At 45.6% G+C, this 18,413-nt stretch overlaps 1 protein-coding gene across 1 annotated transcript in view; it reads left to right on the plus strand.

Annotated features, from left to right (window-relative positions):
• The window catches only part of Adarb2 (adenosine deaminase RNA specific B2 (inactive)), a 277,649-nt gene that overhangs the window by 255,241 nt on the left and 3,995 nt on the right, over nt 1-18,413 (plus strand). The window contains exon 8 of the mRNA XM_052156649.1: nt 224-405. Coding sequence (XP_052012609.1) covers nt 224-405 — 182 coding nt within the window. The remainder of the gene's footprint in view (nt 1-223; nt 406-18,413) is intronic.

Genomic DNA, 18,413 nt, shown 5'->3' on the forward strand with positions numbered 1-18,413 from the left:
CAGGCTCGGCTCCCAACACTGCATCCCTACAGGCTCAGCTCCCAGCACTGCATCCCCAGCAGGTGCATCTCCCAGCACTGCATCCCCAGCAGGCTCAGCTCCCAGCACTGCATCCCCAGCAGGCTCAGCTCCCAGCACTGCATCCCCTGCAGGCGCGGCTTCCGACACTGCATGCCAGCAGGCTCAGGAATCCCACTGACTTCACCCTTGCTTTTCCTTCTAGCTGGAATGTGCTGGGACTACAAGGCGCTCTCCTCTGTCACTTCATCGAGCCTGTGTACCTCCATAGCATCATTGTGGGAAGCCTGCACCACACGGGCCATCTTGCAAGGGTCATGAGCCACAGGATGGAGGGCATCGGCCCGCTGCCCGCCTCATACCGACAAAACAGGCCTCTCCTTAGTGGTAAGAGACCGCACCCCACGGCCTTGTCTTCAGGCTGCTGAATACAGGCCCCATGATCGCAACTCTTTTCTGGCTGCATTCACTTTGGCAATGATGATTTCAAACTTATTGAGTAAAGTAATAACAACGAAAAAAACTTAAAATGGACCAATTGTGTGTGCGTGTGTGCGTGTGTGTGTGTGTGTGTGTGTGTGTGTGTGTGTGTACACATGCACATAATCGCATGTGTGAAGATCACAGCATATCTGATAATAAACCACACTTTAGCATGAATTCAGGTGAGACCTAGCACATCATGAATCATAAGGCTTAATAGGCCCCCAGCACCTGTCTTAGATACCCTTGGTGTGTGAGAACCAAATCCTCCAAACTCACAAAAAGAAATGAGTGTCCTGAATGTGGTGGTAGCATACATTCCAGCACTCTTTTGGGGTGATGAAAGCCAGAAACAGCAGCTTCACTGGACAGAAGCTCACTGGCCAACTAGCCTAATGTATATATGCTGTGGAAACAGGAGACCCAATCTCATACAAGGTGAAAAGCAGGGACTGACACTCAAGATTGCCCTCAGATTTCCATACTCACACACTGTAAAACACACACACACACACACACACACACACACACCAGAGAAGGGAGGGGGTCAGCCAGCCCCAGGTCACCTGCAGTGTGTCTGTAGGACCTAGAAGGATACTCTCTGTTATAGGACCTGGCTGGAAGCACATCTGGGAGGCAAGCCCTAAACAAACCACACCGTCCCACAGAGCCGAGGTACCTTTAGGAAACCCAGACATGCCAACCCACCTGGCAACAGCTGGTTGCAAGGGTCATAGGTCACATAGCTTAGGAAACACTAGAAGGCATAAACTTTTGTGTCATATAGAAAGGAGCCAATGAGAAATCACCATGGGTTTGGGAAAGTGATATTTATATGCTGGGACCAGCCTTCTATATTAATCATAAACTTCCAGACTTGTTGGGAGCTATCCAGAGCAGAAAGAAGAAGCATGTGAATTTTAATCATGTCCTGTTAGCCTTGTAAGGAGAACCTGATGGAAAACTCTAGATTATGTGAGTTCCCCCCTTGTGCTTCAGGAGAGTTCTCTTGAGAAACTACTTGGGGCAAAAACTAGGCAGGTGCTCTGAGAAACAGTGGAACTCTCTTTGCAAAGGAAAACCTAGGCTCCACTCTGGAGCTGGGGGCACACACTCACAGGCTTGGCTGGTTCACTCTCAGCCTGCGCTGTGGTGGGAATGGAAAGCATCTTCCATAGGTCCACGGGGTCCACGGGTTTGATGCCTAGTCCAGCTACTGTGATGCTTTTAGGGGAGCAGGCCTAGAGGAAGTAGGTCATGGAGCAGGCCTAGAGGTTTTATGGTCTCACTTCCTGTCTGCTCCACCTCCTGGCCACTTGTGCAAGATGCAGGTAGCCTCCTTACGCTCCTCCATGATAGACTGTCTCTCCTCAAACTATAAGCCAATGGAGGCTCTTCTTTGCTTAAGTCGCTTCTGTCAAGTAATTTGGTCAGAGCAGTAAGAAAAGTTTAATACAACCAGTATCTAAGAAAGAAAAAAGAACAGGGAGACAAAGCAGTTGTTGGTGTGTGTGTGTGTGTGTATATATGTATGTATATATGTTTGTGTGTGTATATATGTATGTATGTATATTGTGTATGTTCGTATGTATGTTGTGTATGTATGTAGGTACCTATCTATGTGTCTGTCTGACTGTGCTTGTGTGTATGTGTGTATGTGTGTGTATGTGTATGTGTATATATATATACATATATATATATGTATGTATGTATGAGTGTATGTTGCAATTGGGCCTAAGATTTATTTCCAGAATGTTAAAATTGTCCCACCCTACAAGACCGGGGATCAGGTGTAGAAAGGGGGCCTCATGGGAGCAATGGTGGAGAAGAAATGAAATAATTCATGCAGGGCACAGGAGGACGCTAAGCAAATTCTTAAGATGCCAGCCATCACAGAAAATGATTCCCTCTATTCATCTATTCTACAAGGTTGGCCACTTAAAGGTTATGTAAAATAAGATCACAGATTTAAGAAGCTACAACAGGCAGGGCAGGAAAGGAGGTCCCCTCTGTATGTCACCAACTAGTCACTTATTCCTTCACTATTAAAACCTCAGGCATTTTAGACGCCATCTAAACTCCTTGGGTCCTTTGTAGGACTTGGCTTCCTTTTAACAGTGAAGAGAGTTCGTGGCATCAGACAGCAGCCCCAATCCTAGCTCGTGTCCCTGAGCGTGGTGACACATGCCTGTCATTTGAGTGTTCAGAAAACTGGAGGAGGATCCTGGGTTTGAGGATAACTTTGATATATAGTGAATTACAAACTAGAATTACAGACTAGCCAGACATACGTAGAGAGACTGTCATCATCCTGTTCAAAGGAACAGGGTTTGTTAGACTGTTGCTAGCTCTCGGGCCTCCAAGTGTGCAGCCACGGAGAACTTGTACTGAAATACTGACAAGTTTCAGCAAGATATCTGGGAAAGGGGCAGCACTGTTTAATCTAGGAATGCTAAACAGCTGTTTGTGTCCGGATTTTCACTTATTTCATTGTGACACAAGGCTGACTATTGTGGAAGATGATACTTCATCTCCATCCTGAGGGCTGAGTTAATATCAACACTAAAGGCTGGATTTGCCCACAGGCAGTGGGGAGCCTACCCTCTCTGTTTATTACATCACCCCTGAATCCCTACCATTGTTCCCAGCCCATTGGCTGTCTCCTTCACTCTCAACATTGAATGTGTGATGAGTCTTAATCACTAGCTAGTCGGCGATATAAGAAATGGGTTGAGTTTTAGTTCATCCGAAAAGTTCAAGCTATGAAGGCTGCCTTTTGGTTCAACTTAGGCTGCAGAATCTGTAACTCAAACTATAACAGCTCTTGAGAAATGAACAACATATAGGTGGTATCCTTGGGGACAGAAAGGAGGCAAGCAGAGGGTATGCTCTGAGTGATACAACTGTTACAAAGTTCAGAAGAGTCCCGAGAGTGGCAAAATCATTTAGAGACATGAGACGGCACTTCGTGAGCAGACACCCTCTCTCCTTACTGATTTATGACACGGGTCAGCTCATTCTGTCTTCAAACCAACCAAAAACTGTGTCTCTATGGCCAGGTGGTCTAGCCTACTTAGACACTGAGGTCACTGAGAAACTCTGTCTTGGAAGGCAGATGATGACCCTAAAGAACAATACTGAATGCTGACCTGTGGCCCCACATGCATGTATGTAACCTTCATGCCAGAGAGCACATAGTAATTAACATTGAAAGAGACTCATGTAAATGTGATATATTCCTTAAGATGCTCTATTTAACCAAAAGGAACAAGAACTTAAAGTCAACTCCAACTTCCTTAAATTTTACATTCTCTTAGTATATCAGATTACATCCTGTGACAGTGCAGAACAAGTTCTTAAATGTCTATTTAAACACACACACACACACACACACACACAAACTAATAATGCGAAACGAGCCTAGCTAAAGAGGCCGCAATGTCTAACTGCCGGAGATGGGGCGAGGGGGCCGCAAGCCAGTGCACTGGAGTGTGTCCAAAACTCTGAAGACTGGTCTGTCACCACGCACAGTCGTGAAAGATTCCCCTTGAAGTCTAGAAAATTATATTTATTTTTAAATGCCCAATAATTTCAGCAATTCTGAGAAAATGCCACTTGGGGAGCACACTCTTCCTCGTTCTTGCTTTCATCCTGCCTTGTGTTTCTTTATCCTGTCTTGTCTTAAAGTGGCCAAGGACTCGCAGGATCTAAGCAGCAAAAGTACCTCTAGACAAGATGGGGGTGGGGGGAATGTTAAGGGGGGAGCATTGAGGGGAGGAGTGTTGGGGAGGAGTGTTGAGGGGGGAGCGTTGAGGGGGAGCGTTGAGGGGGGAGCATTGAGGGGGGGAGCGTTGGGGAGGAGCGTTGAGGGGGGAGCGTTGAGGGGGGGGATGGCTGGTTTGGAAGCATAAGTGAATGACTCCACAATAGATGTCCTCAAATTGTGGCATAGTTCTTGGATTTATTGTAGGATAAACTTATTGTAGGTTTGAAAAAAAGAGACACTTCCTTTTTTTAATGATGTGTTTACGTTCTCTTTTTCTGCGCTCCTAACTCCTTGAGTGCTCCTCATTCTCCTGTATTTATCTAAGAATGAGGAGAACTGATGTAGGGACTGGACAGATGGCTCATCGGTTCTGAATGTTTGCTGCTCTTGCCAGAGACCTAAGTTTGCTTCCCAGCAGCTTACAATCACCTGCAACTCCAGCTCCAGGGGTCCAGCGCCCTCTTCTAATTTCTGTGGGCACCTGGCTCACACACATGTGCCCACACAGAGAAATGCACACAAGATCAGAATAAGTCCTTTTAACCACGATTTAAAATTAACAAACACTAAGAAATGGAAAATGCAATACCACCTCCTTACCAGCTCACTGTCAAGTTAGTGATCTTTTTCATCCTCTGGGAACCACTACATCCCTGCTTGGACATCTGGGCTCTTATCTGTGCTCTTTATAAATGACATGCTTGTCTGGGGACATGGCAACATAAATAAAATGACAGCTTTGATTATTGTGGCTATAGAGATGGCTTGGCAGGTACTTACTCCACAAGCAAAGGTACCTATGTTCAGGTGCTCGACACCAACCAACAAGCCAAGCTTAGCAGCACGCCTGTAAGCCCAACACCAGGAAGGGCGGACTTGGGTAGATCCCTGGGGCTCAGCAGTCAGCAGTCTTGCCAGAATGGTCAGGTTCAGGTTCACTGAGGTGTCCTTGTCTCAAAAGAATGAGGTGAAGAGTGACTCAGTGGTACAAAGCAACTGTCACACAAGCCTGACAGCCCACGTTTGGTCTCCAAAATCCGAGTTGAATAAAAGCTTGCATACACTGTGCAGCCACAGAAATAAGAGAGACCGTGGCCACCTGATTGGCTTAGAATATAGCCTTGCCTCTGAGACACTGTCTCCTCTCCCCTGTCTATGTGGCATCTGCCATCCCCTCTAGCAGCATGGTCTGACTAAACCTATCAGCCTGAACTTACCTAGAATGTGGTTCTGGTTACTATAAAGATGCAAATTGAGCTAAATCTTGCCTGCTCGGGACCCCTAAGCAGTAACTTCTTTGCTTTTGATGGACATTTGAAAATGAATCATGCAAATTTTGAAAAGAAATCATCCTAATTTCTTGAAGAAGAAACAAAAAAAAATGATCGAGGGGGGTGTGGCCCGATGAATGCACTAATAAAAAACACACTCACACAAGCAAATGAGCTTCCCTCAAGGTCAGTGCGCAGTCGCCCTCAAGGATGAAGCCCTAGCATTAGTAGGAAGAAGCCCTGCAATTTAGATACAGCTAAATCAGTTCTGGGTTAGAAAGAATCAACCAAGCTGAAAGAATACCCTCATTGCCACAGACACAGTGTGCATATTAATGTCTCAAAGTCAGGCTTGAAGTCTTCTGCATAAGGCAAGCTAACCTGAAGTCAACTTCAGGACCTGTGAGTGAGCTAAGGCTGGACCAAAGTCCTCCATGGGGGGAAATTCATCATCACCTAAGATAGTCACCCTAGAGAAGGCGGCCATTGGGAATTCTGCCTTCCTGTGAACTCAATGAGATGAAAACAAAGTGGGAAAGTAATAACTAATAAAAATCTATACTTGGAATATTCGTGTTTTTAGAAAAACAAAGTGCCACAAAATAGAAAGTGACTCTGACAGCTTGTTCTACAGAGCTGCAGACACATGCTTCCTGATGCTTTCAACAGCGAGATGAACTTTTCCTCCCATCAAGTAAAAATGTCACAGTATGATGAAGGGAGTATAGACAGCATATCTGTGCTGGTTTGAACGAGACATGTCCCCCATGTCTCGTTATTTGAACAGTTGGTCCCAGTTGATGGCATTGTTTGGGTACGCTGTGGAGGGTTTCCAATGTGGGGCCTCGCTGTAGGGAGTGTGTCCTTGAGTGTGGGCTTTGGGGGTTACTGCCTGGCCCAGCTTTCGGCTCTCCCTCCCTCTTCTCTTCCCCCCCTTTCTGTTCCCTTGGTTAGTTCAGACCGCCAGCTTCCTGCCCCTGACTCCATGCCTTCCCTTAATGTTGACCTTCCCCACTATGATAGACTTTGTCCCTCTGAGACTGTAAACCAAAATAAACCCTTTTTTCCTTAAGATGCTTTTGCCAGGGGATTTTATCACAGCAAAAGAAAAATAACCAATACAACAGTCAAACTCTTTTTTTATGATAGTAGTATATTTAACAGATGTATGGTTTAGGCTTATTGTGTGTGTGTGTGTGTGTGTGTGTGTGTGTGTGTGTGTGAGAGAGAGAGAGAGAGAGAGAGAGAGAGAGAGAGAGAGTGTCTGTGTGTGTCTGTGTGTATCTGTGTGTCTGTGTCTGTGTGTCTGTGTGTGTCTGTGTCTGTGTGTCTGTGCATCTGTGACTGTGTCTGTGTGTGTCTGTGTGTGTCTGTGTGTGCATATGTTTGTCTGTTTATCTATATGTGCACACGCATCAGAAGATGGCCCTTGGGAGTCTGTTCTCCTCTTCTTCTGTATGAGTCTCTGGGATTGAACTCTGGTCATCAGGTCTGGCAGTAGGTATCTTTATCCACTGAGCCATCTCACCAGCCCAAGATGTGGTTTTTAATCTTGACTTTTCTAAGCCCACACTGGAAATAAATTATTTTTATAATACACAACAAGTTTATAGTAATGATCAGGAAATCTGAAGCCAGAGATGGGTCAGAGAATTGATTGCTAGGTCCGTGAGCTGAAACCACTGTTTTAGCTTGGTGTGATGAACACGGCACATTTATAATAGAAGTAGAGAGCATTGGCGCTCTTTCCTCCTGGTACTGATTGTCCTGAAGCAGTAACAACATTAATAGGGATCATATCCAGAAGCTAGTTTAGACATTGCTTCCTGACAACGTAATCAGAAGCTTGAGTGCATTAAATCTTCACTGATAACAGGCAGGCAAGTTCACCCTATTCTATCTGATTTTCATGCTCTGGTACCCAAAGGCATCCATGTTCCTACTCTGGCATGGATATACACCGTGTTTAAGAATCTTATGTGTAATGCTAGTCTTCTCAGATTCAAGAGAAGTCTAGTGATGATAAATTATATTTCACAAAATAACACGCGTGGCAGAAGCAAATACTTTCTCTCATGTAGATATTAATTTGTAGCACTGTTTTATATTACATCAAATTTAAGATTATGATGTAGTAACTGACAAACTTCCATAAATATTTTCTGTAAATACATGTACTTTTAAAAGAAAGTATTGGAGGTATACAAGTCATTGGTTCTCCACGCTCAGCGCTTCCCTTCCCCCAGGTCTTCTCCTAGGCAGCCTCAGAAGTTGATTTGAGTTCCTTCCAATGCCTCAAGAGGGCTCCAGTCCATGTTTTTGTTGTTGTTGTTGTTGTTGTTGTTTTGTCTTTTGTTTTGTTTTTTTGTTTTGTTTTTTTTACTCCCTGCGAGGCATTATCTATACAACATGACAACTGCTCCAGCTCAGGGTGTCCTTCCTCTGGCAGTGACTGGATTCAAAGCTTAAACTGTGAAAAGAAGTCCTTGTCAGAGCCTCGCTTCCAGTTCCCCAGATTTCATTGCCTTCCGGGTTCAGCTTGTGCTTAGGAGCTCTACATAGCGAGTTCCAGGCCAGCCGGAGCTTCATAATTTAACTTACACAAAAAAGGGTCAAGGGGCCCAAAAAAAAAAAAAATCAAACCCAAGGCACAGGAGCAGAGTGAGGAAAACTGTTCTCCTGAAGGCCCAAGTGACCCCCCCAAGGAAGAGGGCAAGAAATGGGCCACAGAACCATCTTCCAGAAGGAAAGAAAAATTTCTCTGTCAGCGAGATCTTTGTCCTTTTGTTTTTTTGGTTTTGGTTTTGGTTTTCTCTTACAGCTTAAGCAAGCATGTGGGTATAGGTGCCTATGTGACAAGGTCCTAGGTTTCCTTTTGATGTTTCTTTTTGGATCAGAGATCCTATTAAACTAAACAGGTTTAGTTGTTTTGTCTGTTTGCAAGTGGGAGTACTGAGGAGATGGAGACATGGCCCTGAGGTTGAGCACTTGTTTCCAGAGACCTGGAGCTGCCTCCCAGCATCCAGCTCCCACCCCAATGCTCATAGGTTCTACTATTCAAACTCAGGAGGCCATGCTTGCACAGTGAATGCCCGTGCCCACTCCGCCCTCTTCCCAGCCCCCTTGGCTTGTTTTTTAAACATGCTTGTTTAGACAAAACCGCACCGCGCAATATACCGATTGCCCACCCTCAGTCCTCCCGCGTTCTGTGGGCATCATTCCTCACTGAGTATGCGCTATCGAGACAAGAGAGTGCCCATAAAACTGCTGACCATTGTGATGGTGTTCATGTTGGTGATAATGAATAAAACCACATAATATCATAAATCTACCAATTCTGTTTCCACTAGAAGTGTGCATGAGAGTGCATGTGTGTGTTTATGTGTGCATGTGTCTGTGTGTGAATGTCTGTGTGTGTCTGTGTGTATCTGTGTATGTGTCTGTGTGTGTGTGTCTGTGTGTGTGTGTCTGTGTGCGTGTGTATGGAGAGAGAGAGAGAGAGAGAGAGAGAGAGAGAGCTCAGGGGAGAGATTACACAGGGCACACAGGATAGCTGGCAGTATATTAAATTCAGGAGGCCCCTTCTATCCCTGCAACTTTAAGATTCCACGCATGCCTGGAAGCAAGCTACTCCATTCATTTTGCAAAATTAAATGTAATGCGCCCCTGTATTATAGACTCGCCTCACTTCATATAAAAATCACATCTCTGAAAGGTCTTGTGTAAATTTAATTTGGGGAGAGCAAATTACATTTTAAATAAAGTAGGCTCACCAGCTATTTAAAGACATGCTGTAATGTCTCACTTATATAATGCCTTTTTTAAATAAATAAGGATTTCTTTAAAGTAAGGCATCTTTATCTAGATGGGAGCCATCATAAAGCTAATTTTCATGGATGAATTGCGGTAGTCTGCCTCTGCTCTTAAATAATGATGAAACTAAGAGCAGTGGTCATGGTAACTGTTGTAATGATGGAATGCTAGTGGAAGGGAGAACTAGTAGGTTAATTAACTTATCAGAGATTGCACAACTAGAAAGCCATAGATGTGGCATTTGACCTTGGCCTATTTCTGAACTCATCTTGTTAACACAATTGTGTGAACTGAAATGCACATCAGACAACCTCACTGAGTGTGCCTCAATAATATCCTACACACACACACACACACGCATACATACACACGCGCACACACACACACACACACACACACACATCCCAACCTCCAGAATATATGAGGCAAAGGGAAGGAGTAGAGACTGACTGATTTCCTGCGCAGATCTCCTTTGGAATAAGCAGTAACATTTCAAAAAATTCACCAAAGATGATTAACCTAATTACAAACGTCAACGCGTCACTGTGCTGATTTTCAGGCTGAACAAACTTGTGCTAGTATTTGTCTGTTAGAGATTACTCTCCTGGAAGAACGGTTTAGATTGCTTAGGCTCAGAGGGAGTGGTGTTCCTGGAAGTGAGGCCTTGTTGGAGTAGGGGGAGCCTTATGGGAGGAAGTGCAACCCTGTGGGGTGAGCTTTGAGATCTCAGAAGCTCAAGCCAGACCTAGTAGCTCTCTCTCTCTCTCTACCTGCTGCTTGACAACCAGATGTAGACCGTGCTTCCCTAGACTAGACCTCTGAACAACAGGGGTTGCCATGGGCATGGGGTCCCTTCCTAGCTAAAGCGGCATCGAGGCAGGAACACTCAGACAAGTGTTTGCTTTGTGCATTCTGTAAACCTGAGAAACAGCTACTGTCACAGGGTATCTGCCTTCCTTCCCCAACCCCAGGCTTTTCAAGACAGGGTTTCTCTGTGTAGCCCTGGCTGTCCTGGAACTCACTCTGTAGTCCAGGCTGGCCTCGAACTCAGAAATCTGCCTGCCTCTGCCTCCCAAATTCTGGGATTAAAGGCGTGCATGCGCCACCACTGCCTTATTAGACTAGCTTTGTTGAGGGCAAGAGGAAGGGCAAACAAATCGCCTCAGAAAGGGGAACTTAAACCGTCCCAGCTGCAGATCTGTCCTTTTGCCAGTAGATGGGGCCAGAGTGTGGGATGAGTCTAGGGATGATGCTCAGAGGGCTGGGTTTCCAGGAAATGGCTCAGAGAAAGTCAAGCTGTCCCAAGGAGAGATGCCCAAGGTGTGGGATTATTCCAGGAAGTGGTGCATAAAGAGGGGTTTTGGTAAAATGTCATATTTGGACAGGGGGCACTTGCAGTTCTGATTAAAGTTCATGAAATGGGGAGATGGTGACGTAACTCATTTCAGAGGGCCCCACACGCAATCACATGTGTTATTATAAGAAAGTCACAGAAAAAAAAAAGACCTATGAAGTCAGAAACAGAGACTGAAGTGATACAGCCACAAACCAAAAGTGTACTCGGACCGAGGAGAGCTTGCTTCTCCCCAAAGCTTTCAGAAAGCCCGGCCCTGCTACCTTGACTGTAGATGTCTGCCCTCCAGAACTGTCAGAGTGCAAATCTGTATTGTTTCAAGCAATTAACTTTATAATTAACTACAATGCTCCATCAATAAAGCATAGTTTTCTCAGTTTTAGAAATATATTAAATTATGCCCTACTGTTCCCTCATTACAAAATAATTCACTAAAGGCAAATGTTTCTTAGGATTTCTATTGGACCAATTTTACTTTTGCTTTTATTTTCTGGATGCTGAAGAGAAAGGTCCCAGACTCTTTCGAAGGTAGTCTACAGAATAAGAAAAAAAACACCATGTATCTTAGTTAGGTTTCTACTGCTGTGATAAAACACTATGACCAAAAGTAACTTGGAGAAGAATGTGACCCTCCCTTCTGCCCAGGGGCTGTTGGCCACCAACCCAGGGGCAGTGTGTGCAGGGTTCAGAAGGATGGATTGCCTTCCAGGATCAGCTTCATTGAGACAGCTCAACTTCATTCAGGTGAACTAGGGCTATACATTAGGGAGTGACTAGGGTATACATTATTGGCTAAGATGGAGGCCTGGGAATGCTTCATTTACATAAAAAGGAATTCCAAGAACCTGTCTACCAGATTCTTATAGGGAGAGAGGAAGTTGAACCTGTAATCTGGCCATAAGCTATGTGATTTTCCTTACAGTTTGGGGGGGGGGGGTTATGGGTAGGAGGTGCTGATTGGTCATTACACAGTACCTAATTATTATGCAGAGGGAAGGGCTGAGTGGACTTACGTGTCTAAACATGCCGGGCTTGTTTGTTGCAGGAAGCTCTGTGCAGGGTTGTCTAGATAGGGCCAGGCACCATACTTAGAGACACTCTCCAAATAAGATCGGGGAGAGAAAGAGGAAGGTCTGTCAAGGACGAGATCCCTCAGTTCTGCACCAAGCTTGGAGAGTTTATCTGGACTTAGTGAGTGGAGGCTTTAGCAGCATCTTCCAACCAAAGAAAATGTTTATTTCATCTTAACGTCCTCAGCTCACATCCGCCACTGAGGGAAGTCAGGTCAGGAGCTTAAGGCAGGGACCTGTAGGAGAGACCCAAGGCCACTGTTTGCTGGCTCACTCCCCTTGGCTTGCTCAGCCAGCTCTCTTAGACACCCTCACCTGTCTAGGGGCGGCACCGCCTCCAGGTAGCTCTTACCTCAATGGAACATTAATCAGGAAAATGCCCTGCAGAGCTGCCTAAAGGACAATGTTGTTGGACTCATTTTCTCAGTTAAGACTCCCTCTTCTCAGAGATGTCTAGGTTCCAACCAGCATACCATGGAGTCCATGGCCTTGTCCCATGTCACCAGCATACCATGGAGTCCATGGCCTTGTCCCATGTCACCAGCATACCATGGAGTCCATGGCCTTGTCTCATGTCACCAGCATACCATGGAGTCCATGGCCTTGTCCCATGTCACCAGCATACCATGAAGTCCATGGCCTTGTCCCATGTCACCAGCATACCATGGAGTCCATGGCCTTGTCCCATGTCACCAGCATACCATGGAGTCCATGGCTTTACTCCCATGTCACTTGCTCACAGTACTAGATTTCTGAGTTTTGATTCTTCGCCAGGGGGTGTAGTATTCTTCATTCTTGGACTATAATCATCGCAATACTCACTTGTTTTTCATGTTCAGAATCTTAACTGGAACTAGGCTCCCATGTTAACTGGAAGATTCTGGTCTGTTGGTGTCTGCCACTGGAAGAAAATTTCAGGATAGTCCTCAGAAGATACGTGATACTGTAAACTGGGGATAATTGGCAATCCTGTACGTGTACTGGATTACTAAGTACGTGCTAATGTGTTATCTTGAGAACATTGTGGGGTGGGTCTCGACTGGACATAATATGACATGACTGCCTTTCTTTGTGTCCTTATAAGTTGCTTTTTATTTAACAATTTATTAATATTTTTAACAGAGTCCCATGTAGCCTACTCCCTGTATAGCCAAAGATAACCTTACATTTCTGCCTTCCTGTCTCCACCTCCCTAGTGTCGAGATTATATGTATGTACCTCCGTACTTAGTCGTACGCAGGCACAGTGCTAAGAATCAAGCCCAGGACCTCATATATGCTAAGCAAGCACTCTACGGCTGAGTCCCAGCTCACCATGTGGCTTTATTTTAATGTTATATCATCTAATGTTGCCTCTTGAAGAATAGCCCCCAAAATTTATGTTATTTATTTCTACATCTCTAACCGTAGAGAAGAATAAGTTAGGCACAAATCAGTCTTTCCTCTGCAAGGATGTACCTCCGTCTTATCCAACAAAATCTGACTCTTATTAGTCTAGGTAAGCAGTAAGGCCCCTAATGGTCTTTAAACACTTTTAAAATGGATCTTCAGTGGCCTGAAAATGGCCTGATATCTACAGTAGAGTGTGAATGGATGGACTATAGAAAACCTCTCAGGTCAAGAAGATGACTCAGTAGATAAGAGGGCTTGCTGCGTACACATGAGGGCCTGAATTCAAATCTCTAGCACCTACATAAAAGCCAGGCATGGTCATGCATGCACATAGCTTCAGCATTGAACCACAGAAACAGGTAGATCTAGGAACACACTGGCCAGCCCAGCCAGAGTAGTAAGCGCCAGTTTCAATGAGAGATTATTCCTCAAGGGAATAAGGCAGAAAATATAGAAGAGGAATCTGACATCTGTCCCCTGACCTATGTACATGCATGTACACCATACACACTACACACATAAACTCAAAAGTATGCAGCACTGACGTACACCACATACACAAAGAAAGGAAGGAAAGGATGGGAAGAGGGAGGAGAGAAACCAAAAGGAACAAAAGATACCAAATCTATAGTGATTCCATTTATGTGCATATACGGGACTACCAAAAAGATACCTGGAGCGTTGGCTTAAATTTAGAAAATGTACATATAGGAAGTGAGCTCTTTTATACATGTAAAAATATTTTCATAGAAAACAAATGTCTCTCTAGAGACCAAAAAGCAGGAAAGCCTGGGAGTCACATCCTTTTCCTGTTAACGTAGCTTCAAAACCCCATTCTCATCCAAGGGACTGCGTATGTGAATGTGATGGGGTGGCCAATGGGAATCAGAAAGAGCCACCTGAAACAGAAAGAAATGCAAAAACAAACAAAAGTGGCGCAAGTTGAGAAGGCAGCCTTTTCGTGGTAACTCAGAAGGCCAGACTCAGAGCTTCATCACCAGGCCACCCTTTGTCACCAGGCCACCCTTTGTCACCACCGTACCATCATGGTGGAAAGGGGCAACCTGGTGCTGACTCCCCCTCACTCCAGCACACACACACACCCCGACACATCCCCTGACAACGGTGCATTGGTGTCATCCTTGCAGGGTTTGCCTTACAGTGACATACTGTGGTGCTGGGCCGACGTGACGGTTCTGGGTGGTAATCATATGTTTCCTCGCACTGGGTAAATCTGCACATCACATTCAAGTGAGTCTGGCACGCAGCTCCACCTCCTTTACTTTAATCAAAACCAATCATTAATTATAGCAATGTCAAAATCGTTCTGCTGGCACTAATGCCTAGTAAACATTTCCAGTGATGTTTCTTTGTGGTGAATTTTTTAAATGACATCAAAGGTTAGATTTCTATTCCCACAGGTTGCTTCAGAGAGGATTTTTGTTCTTGCAGGTAAAAAATGGAACAAAAATAATCTTTTAACTAGAGGCTCAGAGCCTAAGTAGACAATGATAACTCCTGCAGAAGTATTACAGGTAAATGCTGGACAAATGTATAAATGTCAAAAAATGTATGTTTAATATAAAAATAATCCTGACTTCTGCTTGTTGGTTGGTTACTCCATCCCCTGAAACAATCAGGTAATTTATCACTAAACCGGAGATATTTTCTGTCCTATAACTGGGAATATTTTGTTGTGTGTCTTAGAGAAGATTAAGCAAAGTAGAGGTGACCTTCAAATCATTCTTTAAATAACAATTGGTGACGCATTTGATGTTTAGACTGTGCTGTTTTCTGTCACATTGGATCTCCGCTTAACCTTACGAAATCAAGTTGCCATCATCAGAGAGCAAAGGAAGAGAATGAATAGTGTGTAGCAAGGCTCCAGGATGGAGATAGGCAGGAAGCCAGGTCTCTCCGGTTCCTAAGTCCTCAGGACTTGCCTTCACGTTGAGTCCCACAAGTCTACCAGCCTGCGGCTCCCATCCAATCAACGTACCGCTCATGGTCACCCTTCCCCTACATTCTCCATGGGTAGACACAAGAATGCGCAGGGCTCACTTTCTGAGACTGTTGAAGCCCTGGTGAATCTGACAGCCAAGGGTGTGGAGAGCAGAGCCCAGGCAGGCAGCCGCTGAGCCGTCTCCAAGGCAGGTGTGTCCGAGAGCCAGTGGAGAAACTCATTGCTGTCTCCAGGAAAGCAGAAATAGGAAGAGAAGAGGAGGCGGCGAGGCGGGACGCCATCGTGTGTTGAGATCAGACATTTGAAGGCGTTCTTCTGAGCTCAGAATTTAGGATTTTGGAGAAGCCCCAAATGTGTGCTTCCCCAGTCCATGCCAACATAAAAACAAGAGAGGTGGGAGACAGGGAAGAGGGGGAGAAGCCTGCAGAGAACGGAGGGGATTGCCCGTCTGTTGAGCCTGGCTGCCCACAGTTCCGAAGCAGCCTTCACATCCCTTTGTACCCAGTCGTCCCTGAACTCAACAGCTGCCTCTTCCTGCCAACATGGTCCCTGCCCAGTAGGACAGTCCGTGGCTGCCAATGGGCCAGATTGTTTCCCCGTGCCCAGTTCTCAGGGGTGAGCAGCCACAACAGCGAATCACTTCTAGGGGAAAGAGCTGACGTGGATGGAATTTGCCTGAATGTCCAACATTGCCCATCCATGACCAGAAGAAGGTCACAGGATGACTTTCAGTCTGGGATCTGGGCTGTTTGGGTGGCAGTTGGCAAAGCTGAGTGGCCATGTGCTGAGAGGACATGCCTCAGTTCTGTCCCAGAATATCAGAGCTGGGGACAGAGGGGGATCCTGAAGTCTGTGTCTGTATAACACGGTTGAGCAGGTCTTCTGCTGAGACAGGAGCTGTTCCCATAGATGGAACCGAGTACAGGTCCCGGCCTCCTGGTGTGCCCTCCCAGTCGTGATTTATAGCTGGAGTGCTTCCCAACACCTGGGCTTTCTACTCCGGGTAGCGCATCCCAGGGACTCGCGAGCAGCCACCCCACTGGAGTGAATACGATGCTCTTGCAGAAACCTCTGGTACCTCCGGGGTGGGGGGTGGGGGGTCCACAAACTCGTGTGATGAATGGGCAGACCTGAGAGCTCCCAGGTATGTTCTATGGGCAGGCCTGAGAGCCCTTCGATACCTTCATGCAATGATTTCATCTGCAAAATTCACGTGATCTCTCACGTGATCACACAAGTTACAAAACAAAACACAGCAACAACAAAACAACAACAAAAGAGCAAGCTTATGTTTTGAGTGTCATGGTTTGAGAGTGAAATGTTCCCCATAGACACGTGTGTTTCAATGCTTGGTTTCCACATGCTGGGGCTATTTAAGAAGGTCGTCGTGGAACCTTTAAGACAGACAGCCTTGATGAAGGAACTGGGGGACGGACCTGGAGACTGTATAGCCCAGCGTCACTTCCCACCCTGATTCCACTTCCCACCCTGATTCCTGGCTGTAGAGGAAACATGGTCAGCCAGTTTCCCACTACCATACCACCCCGTCCATCATGGCGTAAGGTGTCTCCTCCAACTGTAAGCCAGGAAAACAATGTGTCCTTCCTTAAATTGTTTGTCAGTCATTTTATCACAGCAATGAAAAATGTAACTGATGCAGTAAGTTAGTGATTTTGTGGTGGGCTACATTCTTAGCTATCCTTAGCGGATCCGGCCATGGGTTGAGCATGTCTACTAAGTCCATCTGTCTAGTGTCAATGGCGAGGGGAGCAGAAGAGAGTAGGTGGGGATATGTGGATGGCAGGTTTGACCTACACAAGATAAAAGTAGACAAGAGGAGAGAGATTCATCTAGACTACCTTTGGATGACGACTTGTGTGGGTGGAGCTATAGGAGCTGGGGAGGATGAGAGGTACAAGAGGCCTGGGGAGACGGAAACCTACAAGGGTTTCTGGGCTGGAAACTAAACATTCCAGAACATCATTGAAGTGTGCAGACCCAAGATCCTTGTCTGCTCATATTCATGGTGGGTCCCTGAGACTCTGAGCACAGACTGGCCATACAGTCGATCCCACAGGACTTAGGACAGTGCCATTTGTTAAGCTGTGGGCACCGTCTGGCAGTATTTATCTGGGCCACATGGCCTCAAACTGTGAGTTTATTTGCATGATCCCTCCCCAGAGGTCACAGGTGAGCAGGCATAGCCCTGGAAGAGCAGCAGAGACAAAACTGAGAAATCATCAGACTGCTGGCTGTGTTGGATCCTTGGGATGATCAGAGAGGGCAGGTTTTCGCTGTAGGTTATCAGAAACCTCACCCCAATATTTCCAGGAAGCCCCAATCAAAGATGAGGCGCACTCCAAGATGACCAGGCAGGAGACACGGCTGGAAGGAGAGTGTGAGCTGGAAAGCACAGTGAACAGCCAGGCTGCCGGGGAGGGCATCGCCCAGAGTGGAAGAGCAGGCTGACTTTCTCCCGCTGCTCTGCTGTGTGAGCGAGTGCTGCAAGGGTCACACCCTACCTGGACATCAGAATACAGTCTAACAAGGCAGGAAGGTACACCGTACAACCAGGGTTTGATGAAAGTTCTGGAAGCCTCATAGGCAAGACCAGATTCTTCATGAGTCTACGACCCAGCCAGGTACAAGGGAACCTTCGCTTAGAAGAACCCAGTTATATGCATAGATATCCCTAGCATTCCTGTTTCTTTTTTACTTGGAAACAGGATCTTACTAAGTTATTCCAGCTGGCCTTTGAGCTCAATTTATAGCCCAGGCAAGCCTTGAACATGTGATCTTCCTGCCTCAGCCTGTACCATCAGGCCTGACTTGATTCAAAATAAAAGGATTCACATTCTCATTTTGCACTGAATCCTGCCAATATTCTTCCCAAACTGTGTTGTTTGACTAATTATCGTAGATATTCTTTAATTAATATATATATATATATTTATATTTAATTAACTAAGGGTCTTTTCCTCAGAACTAAACCATAAGATCTTTCAGGAATTGTTCACTAATCTTGTGTTTTGGGTACTGAGTGGGTGCCCAATAAACTCACATTCTTAGAAATTTCAAGCGACTCTGTTTGTTCATTACTTCATTCAACAAACAGTAGGGGTTGCGCCCGTAGTACATGTTCAGTACACAGTAGGTATCCAGTGCCCAGTAGGTATCTGACACACAATAGGTGTTGGTGCACAGTAGATGTGGGACACGTAGTAGGTGTTCAGAAAAAGAAAGATCTGCCGGTAAAATCCTTCCAACTAAAAAGTTAGCATTTG

This window comes from Apodemus sylvaticus, chromosome 14 (genome assembly GCF_947179515.1).
Source record: "Apodemus sylvaticus chromosome 14, mApoSyl1.1, whole genome shotgun sequence".
NCBI lineage: Eukaryota > Metazoa > Chordata > Mammalia > Rodentia > Muridae > Apodemus > Apodemus sylvaticus.